Here is an 8,653-nt window from a genome sequence, read left to right on the forward strand (position 1 = left end):
TAGCTAGTCGCCACTGTTCTTGTACAGGAACTTCAGAATAAGGGTTTGCTTCTCCTATTGCAAGGCAGGACGAGAGAAGTGGGTGTCAATCAAGAGGTTTCATGCAGTCTGCTGACTGTATAGGTCTTAGGATTTCCACCTGTAGATAGTAGGAGTAGGTGGCACCATGGCCAAGCCCTTTCTTGGACGTATGCATGTCACTACGGTTCCTGACGGTCAGTGAGGTTGAGAAGTAAGATCTCCTTAGTACTGAAATGGCAGCAATAACTAGAAAGCGAAGGAAGCAGGTAGACAACACGTTACACAAAAGAATGTTCGGTCTCTCGAGTCTCTTCCTTATCATTATTATAGAAAGAAGTAGAAGTACACGCCTCCTGAGACAAAGACAAGAGGCAGTAAGTGAGAGAGAGAGAATGAAGAGCTACGCGATGTAAACAAACAACCTTCTGAAAGTTCATCTACTATTGATGAAGGGAATCTTCGCCTTCAATAACATGGGGAATACAATATGCAGCCGATACGAAAGAAAACATACGGTTAAGATGGCTACGCTCCGCCGCAAAAGAACAGAAGAAGGAACTTTGATTTAGAGATCCTGAACTTCCGATGGAAGTGACTTGAGGGGATAAGAAAAGGAGCACGGGCATCTAGCATCTTTCCTCTCCTCTTATCAGGACCGCCGTGGAACAGTCATTCCGTCTTGCCGTCACTATGATGATAGACCTCTATCCTTTCTTCCCTCCATGTTAGCACAGCACCTTCTATCGAAGTCGCTTTTTCTTTCGACCCCGCATGCATATCGCTACTAACGATCGCAAGGCAGGTTCACCGGTCGCCCACACCCAGCCAGCCTGCTTAGAACAGCTGCGGGGGGACAGACAGCAGCACCCGGTCCGTAGGTGTGAAGCCGGCGAACGAAGAGACAGAAGTCTCTCTCTCCTTCTTCTCTCTCGTCCCAGCACCACAGAAGACCAATTAACGGAAAAGAAGGAGAAAGACATAGTAGCTTTTGTCGTCCAGGAGGCACAAACTCCTCTCCTCGAAACACTCACGAAAAAAGGAGACAAGAAAGAGAGAAGAAGAGAGAAAACCCATATCTGCAGAGGTCAGATAGTGCGGGCAACTCCAGTGGATCAGAAACACCTGCAGCCCTCAACACTCCCTTTCCTGGAGAGTTACAAATCAAGGGAGAAGGCGAAACAGATCTGAAGGACCGCCCCACTTCCTGGTAGGAAGGCAAAAGGAGAAAGAGAAACTCCTTAAAGGACTTCAGGACCTTGACCGAGTCAACCGGCAGATAGAGGAGTACAGAAGAAGAGCCGTGAAACAGCCAATGCATAACAGACCCGCTAGGAATAATATGTACTACGAGGTGGGCTATGGAGCCTTCTCTTCTATCAGGTATCATCGTGGGTCCTGCCTAACTCGCCTCCTGCGTCCACCGAAGCGTAATAAGAGCACCGGGAAGTCTTAAGATCCTTGTGGAGGAGGTGGCGGAGGTGTTGGTCTCGATGAAGTGAAGGGTGCCGTATAGCCTGAGTTTTGCGGTGTGTTTTGAAATCCTTGCCAGTAAGAGGGAGAATGAGCTGACATCTGCGGTTGTCCCTGCTGTTGTGGCTGCTGTTGGCCTTGAGGTATCAGCCCACCCATCTGTCCCGCGTTCTGCTGAAAGGATTGCTGCTGGAAAGGAAATGCAGGCATGCTCTGACCGAGGTTTCCAGACATCGGGACCTGCTGCTGTTGATACGGGGGAGCCGCAGATGGCATGTAACCTTGCTGTTGATGAACGACACCAGGAGAACAGGGAGAAGTAGGCTGCTGCATGGAGACGCACGGTGGGGTTATCATCTGTGAGGAAGCCGAGAGAGGCTGCTGGTGCTGCTGTTGATATGATGGTGCCCCTGTTATGGCGGATAAAGGGGGTGGGGGTGGAAGATGTTGCATGTGCTGCAAACCTACTTGCTGTTGTGACTGGTGATACCCTTGTTGTCCTTGGTAGTTGACTCCCTGAGAGACTTGTGCCATCGGGAATGAGTAGGGAGCCTGCTGATGCTGGGGTTGCCCTTGCTGGAAAGGAGCGAGTGGTGAAGAGGATGTAGTTGTCATGGGCTGAGGAAATTGGGTATTTTGAGATGATTGGTGATGCCAGGGAGGGAATGTTGAAGAGCATGTGCTGCCTATGGCTTGACTTGAGGAGGGGACCGGCCACTGCTGCTGTTGCTGAGAAGAAGGAACAGAACACGATTCTGGCCTACTACTTCCTCCTGTCTCACTCCATGACGGTGGGGACGTTGACGCCGTCGTGCATGCAGACGATGTCGTGGATGCTGCCTGTGAAACAACGGATGTACATGATGGCGATAGAAGGCCTCCTCCCCCTCCTGCCGCTGTACCACCGGAAGTCTGCTGTAATGTGGCTCCTGCTACCCCGCCTGCGAGACTTGCGGTATTCTGAGCTGTCGACAGCAACTGTGGTCCAGACATCTCCACCATCCCAGGTTGACTTGGCTGTCCTCCCCCTACTTGAGACGTGACTGCGCCTGTTTGCAGGTCGGCATTGATCTGATTCTTCTTTTCCACGCTATCACCTGTAGAAGCCTTACTTGGATCAACTCCTGTCGAGCCTCCTCCTCCCTCTACCTTCTGACAGTTCGCCGCACTGGTTGTCGAAGTAGTGTGAGGGGGTATGACAGAAGGCACAAACATACTACCAGAGACACAAGGAGGGGGGGGAGGGGGAGGAGGAGGCGGGGGTGGAGAAGGAGCTCCAGGGGGATGGAAAGCATAAGGATGATGAGGATTCTGATTCTTCCAAGGCGGGATGTCAGAAGGAAACGTTGGTGACAGGTTATTCTGAGAAGGTTGTTGTCCTTGGACTCCTCTTCCTAGAACTTGACCAGGACGAGAGGTAAGATCTCCTCCGCCCGAGGGAACCCCCTGAGTATTTAAACTTCCCGCATTGAACGATGATCCATTACTACTACTTGAAGAAGTTTGCATCCAGGAAGCTGTTGCTGCCTGTGATGAAGGGAAGACCATCTGTTGTCCTTGAGAGAATGGCTGCCCTGGATTTCCTTCGATCCGACCCCCACCACTTCCATGGGTCCTGGCCCCTCCTCTTCCTTGGTGTTTTCTTCCTTCTCTTCCTCTCCCTCGGACTGAGAAATCCGCTTCACCAATGCTCTTTCCCCCCCCCATGGAAGGTGCATGTGTTGGGATAGGAAAACCATCCATGTCATATCCTGTCTTATGATGGTGATTTGTATGATCTATCGAGGTGGTATTATGGTTATGACAAGTATTGGCATCTGTCATCAGACTACTAGTCGCCATTGACTGTTGAAAATAGACGCCTCCTACTCCTCCTCCTCCGCATGCACCATTCCCACCACTACTCCTGCCTCCCCCTCTGCCTCCTCTCCCTTTAAACCCAGCAGTAGGACTACCTCCTGATGATAGACCTGTATGAGCACTCCTACTATCTACACTCCCCCCGCCTCTCATATTCGAGCTCCTTCCACCCCGAGCATGATTAGGCTGTGGCTGCTGCATGCGCCATGCACCGCTTCCCCCCCCTCTTCCTCTTCTGTTTGCCATCATCTGTTCTTGCATCTGTTGGAGCTTCTGTTTCTGAAGCTCTTCTTGTTGCTTCTGATGTGCTTGGATCGCTGCTTCTTCCTCAGGAGAAATCTCTTTCCCAGCTTCATCATACTTCATTCTTAATGGGGGTACCGGCTCACCTCGTGCTCCTGCTGTATCACGATGTGCTGCTGAGGCAGCAGCGCGACGGAGTAGCCATGCTCCCGTCCTGTCTCCCGCTCGGCTTCCTTTACTACTTGTATTGCTAGATCGAGATCGGCCAGAATATCCCGAGATACATGAGAGCTTATCATCCTGATCGACATCTTCTTGATCTTCGTCTGAATCTTCGTCGCCACTAAAGTCTTCTTCATCCGTAAGATATTGATGGTGAAGCCGTGTACGACGATGGCTCTTCAAGTAGGCAGGAATCTGGTTGTACTGTCCCAAAAGAAAAGAAGAATGAGGAATATCACTGTAAATCTTCATACCTTCCTTTAACTGAGAGAGAAATATCTTTGAAGAAATAGAAGAAGAGGAGGGAGGATGAGTACTACCCCCTTGTTGCTGACTCTTCTTCTCCTCTTTTGACTCCTTCATATCACCATCAGCCTTGACCCCATCTCGACTTTGCGTTTCATCGCACGCTATGTCTACACCGTCACTTCCCTCATCTACTTTTCTCTTCTTTCTACCTTCTCCGTCTTCATCTCCTTGTGATCCTTTTCTCAGACCACGATCTTTCTCGCCTTCTTTTGAAAGAGAGGGAGAGGTAGAAGAAGGAGAAGGAGGAGAGAAGTGGACGACATAGAAAGGCGCCGACACAGGTCCAAAGGTATCTGCCACAGCTCCAAGAACCGTCTTATCTTCAAGACAGACGATAGATCCAAGATCAAGCGGGTTACTATTCTGTGGATACCAACCCAGAACACATACACCACACAGATTGATAGATAGATAGATAGATAGCATGAAGTGAATGTGTGTATACCGATGTAGTATGTGATTGGTGAGTTTCTTATTTGAACCACCCGACTTCCCTGTTAATCTCTGTAGATCTATATCTGTGTAGAATTACATACCGTTCAATAGAAACATACCATCCACTTGTATGGAGACATGAGATCTCCGTATGATCGATGATACCTACCTAACACGACACGCAAGAGATCAAAACTTGAGTGTAAATACACCTAAACATCCGCCTAACTGAACCTTCGTCATCTCAAACGCATAGTACTAGACTGCAATCTAATATAGACAGTACAAGTCGTCGATGAGATAGAAGCCCAGGAATGTGCCTAGGCTTACCTCGTGGCCTTTAACAACGATCAAGCTATCGATAAGTGCATGTAGAGTACCACACTCTTGTATAGCGCAGTCTGGTGCGACGTGGGTCGGCAATCCTTCTACTTCAATCAGCTGAAAAGAAGAGAAGAAGAGAAGATATGAAGGCAAGCTGGCATAATTCGGTGTTCCGAGCATGCAGACCAGGTCACACACATAAGTCGAGGCATATATGTCCACATGAATAGGTTTAAGAACTTCTTCGTCATACTAAGGATGATGAGGGGAGATGTCGAATCACCGTCAGTCCACAACGTCTCTGCTATGGGTATCTAGAAGGCAACTCTTCAGATAGCTCATTCTTCGTTAAGAAGAGACATATACCCATACAGCCATGTATACCAGCATCGTACACAACGCATACACAGATCATGTCGTGACAACGAGAGCTGTTCATATATGTATACGGATGTATATCAGACACCAAGTCTGACGTATCAGTCTACAGATGTGTACTCCATCTACATACATGTGAAGGTCTTCAACGACATGCATGTCCTGGAAGGTTAATGGTGTTTCTTGTTAGCCCGTCAAACCAATTGGAGTGTGCGGCATCTTGAGATCCCTACAAGTTTCTCAACGCACTGAACAATCTCGTCAAATCTTGACCAACTGTACATACAGATAAGCTAAGGGTCTGCAGAGGATCTTCTTGGCTTGACAACATCTCCAGGACCAACCACCGATCATTCTTCTTCTTGACGATCAAACACCCTGTACACTCTACCCCGAGCTCACCTTCCACCTTCAGCTTCTCCCTTTTTCTCTTTCTCTTTCTTCATTGGAGAGGCGTGTGTGTGATAGACAGGCCAGTTCGACTGACATCTTACAGAGATAGTCAATGCGTGCAAAGAGAGCTGAAGAATCTTGTTTCTAGAGATCATCTTACCTGTATCCCACTAGCACCTCCGCTACTGCCTCCACCTGTCCCTAACCCCCCCCCTCCTGCCATTCCACTAGCTGATCCTGCTCCTCCGCCTTTGGCTTTCTTGCCCTTTCTATTTGAAGACCTTCCACACCCAGCTGATTCTTCTATGACATCATCTTCTTCTTCCTCCTCTTCTTCATCTTCTTCTTGATCTTCATCGTCCTCAATCTCGACGGTTTCTTTTCCTATCATGGATAGCAATCCTTGCAACTTAGACGCATAGTCATCATCTAGGCAACCTTCATAAGATGTCGTGCTCTTCTTCTTTTTCTCGTTATCCCTATCTGACCCTTTAGTTGTTTCATCCTGGTGTTGATTAGATCGATTCTCTTCATTCTTCTTATCTTCTTCACCCTCACCTTCTCTGTTTGCGGCTCCTCTAGAACGACTGGGTCCTTCATCCCCATTGTGGAGATGATCATCTCGATCTTGAACTCCTTCGACGCCAGCTAAATTCTTGTTCTCCCCTCTTCTCCCTCCTTCTCCTTCATCTACTATCGTAGTCACCTCTTCCTTCTCTTTCATACCACAGGACGCTTGGTGAACACCATCCTCCCTGATCTCTTCACTTTCTCCCTCTAACTTCTCTACAGAATTTATGGTATCTCCAGATGATGTGTTAGGCTCGGTGTGAGGAATGGAACACGAGGATACTATCTCCGATGATTGCTCCTTGCTACCACGATCTCCAGAGATCTCATCTATCTGTTGAGAAAGAAGAGATGCCTTGACTCCTTCACCTCCTTCTCCTTCACAGGATGACCAGGCGCCTCCCGGAGTTTGAGAGCTTGAAGATTCCTGAGTAGCAGGTGGCTCAGTCCCACAAGAAGATGATACGCCTGATGGAGAAGCAGAAGCAGAAGAAGGTTTCTCATCTCTTCTCTGAGTTTTCTTCCGAACGACATTCTGAGCTTTAAGGAGAGACTGTGCGACGCATGGAGTCGAGTCAGGATGAGGCACGAGACGTCGGCGAAACTTCTGCTCACCTGAAAGGACAGGCAGAACCGACGAAGGCGACAGAGAATGAAAGAAAGAGACAGGAAGAGAGAAAGAGAATAGAGAAAGAGAAAGAAAGGAAGAAAAAGAACGAAAGAGAGAAAGAGAACATCACATTCTTGGAAGTAGTGAGGATGTTCTGTTTCTTCACGAAAAGAGACCAGGAGAGGAGGAAGAGAAATAAAGAGAAAGAACAAGGACAGTGAAAAGACTGACCTAACACACTTCACTATTGCTGAAGGAGTAAGCACGGAACCCCTACAATAAGTCTTACTTGGGACTTAGTTGCTTCTCAAGATAACTACGGAGCATAAGACAGCTGGCCCCTCATACAAGCATAAGAAACTTCTCCTCTATCCATAGTGAGGAAGATGACCATAGACATCACAAACCCTTCTCCAATGGATCTTAATCAGAGTCTGCTATGAATAGAACGGGGAAACTCAACTCCTCCTCTCATAGAGGTATCTACAGAGATGAATGACAGGTATATAAGGCTTCATGGAAATAAAGAGGAAGGATGAGGACCATATACTCGGAGAGAGAGAGATCGCAGGTACTGAAGCCATTTCATTTCTCATGTATTATACCGACAAGAGATGAAGGAAACAAGTGGATAAAGAGAGAAATAACTTGGACTGAGATGATATGACGATAGGTAGATCATAAGAATGAAGTGGCAACGAGTGTATATACAGACAAAAGCATTCCCTTCACCCATTCCCGGCGAGGGTAAGAGAGAAAGAAACATGTACACCGTAAAACGTCCAGAGACTGTGAAACGATTTCTGAATAGAAAGAAGACGAAGAAACACACTCTTCAGCTTCTTCTCATTAATATGACAGCAGCCCTGATGTGCTAGGACATGTTGTCCCTCTTTATCAAGCAAGCCACCGACGTGTCATCTCAACCCGTTACCTATCGACCTACTTGCAAGGAGAACCGCAATCTCCTTATCTTCTTCAGCTCCGCCTAGATCATCATCGTCCTCGTCGTCTTCTTCTTCTTCACTTGGGTCCTCATGTCCTCCACCACCATTTCGCTCCTCAGAATCTTGCAACTTTCTTCCTTTCCCCTCCTTCTCTTCTCCTCCTTCTTGTGCATTTCCTCTATGATCTTGTCGATCTGAAGGCTGTTCACCCACTAAGTCCTTCAATAACCGTATATTAGGGGAATGACCGTCTTCTCCCTCGCCACTGTTGTTCTTGTTCTTCTCATCTAGTCTTCCCCTCTCTCCGGCACTTGCTCGTCTATCCATCGATTTCTTACCTCTCCCTCTATCACGTCCTGAAGGAGTGCTTGCCTGCTGTCCTTTTCCTCCTCTTCCCTCATCGAAAGGAGAGAAAGAAGAAGAAGCGGCACCAAGAAGAAGAAGTCGCGCTACAGTCTCCTTAGGAAGATCTCCTGCACGCCGTTGTTCTTCTAGGAGCTGGTTCTCCACCTGAGAAGAGAAAGAACAAGTCAATTATTACACATGTATGGAGATACGAAGATGCCCAAGAGAGAAGGAGTTTAAGAGAGTTACTTCCTGTCCTTCTTTACGAAGACAGATACAAAGTTCACGCAGGCGATCCCCTCTTTCTCACCCGGTAGATAGCCAGCCTTCAAAGTGTGTAGCCATGGGTTTGAGCCTCCTGGGAGGCTAAGAAATATTTGCTTGCATTTGTAGTTATACCTAGAGAAAGAAGAAGATGGTTCTGAGCTACGCATACAGCATGGAGGTAGAAAGAGTTGACTAGCGTCTGCTCACTGTAGGATGTCTCTGCAAATCACGGAGTGCGTTGAAGATAGATAGATAGATA

The 8,653-nt window shown here is 47.9% G+C and overlaps 1 protein-coding gene across 1 annotated transcript in view; it reads right to left on the minus strand.

Annotated features, from left to right (window-relative positions):
• Window positions 1-139: 139 nt before the first annotated feature.
• Window positions 140-8,653, minus strand: part of CSUI_008003 (gar1 naf1 rna-binding region protein) — a 10,453-nt gene continuing 1,939 nt past the window's right edge. Inside the window, exons 2-5 of the mRNA XM_068068143.1 lie at window positions 7,782-8,292; window positions 5,816-6,840; window positions 4,891-5,001; window positions 140-4,488 (exon numbers count right to left, since the gene is read on the minus strand). Coding sequence (XP_067919883.1) covers window positions 1,471-4,488; window positions 4,891-5,001; window positions 5,816-6,840; window positions 7,782-8,292 — 4,665 coding nt within the window. The 3' untranslated portion in view covers window positions 140-1,470. The remainder of the gene's footprint in view (window positions 4,489-4,890; window positions 5,002-5,815; window positions 6,841-7,781; window positions 8,293-8,653) is intronic.

The sequence above is a fragment of the Cystoisospora suis genome (assembly GCF_002600585.1).
Source record: "Cystoisospora suis strain Wien I chromosome Unknown contig_4367, whole genome shotgun sequence".
Classification (NCBI taxonomy): domain Eukaryota; phylum Apicomplexa; class Conoidasida; order Eucoccidiorida; family Sarcocystidae; genus Cystoisospora; species Cystoisospora suis.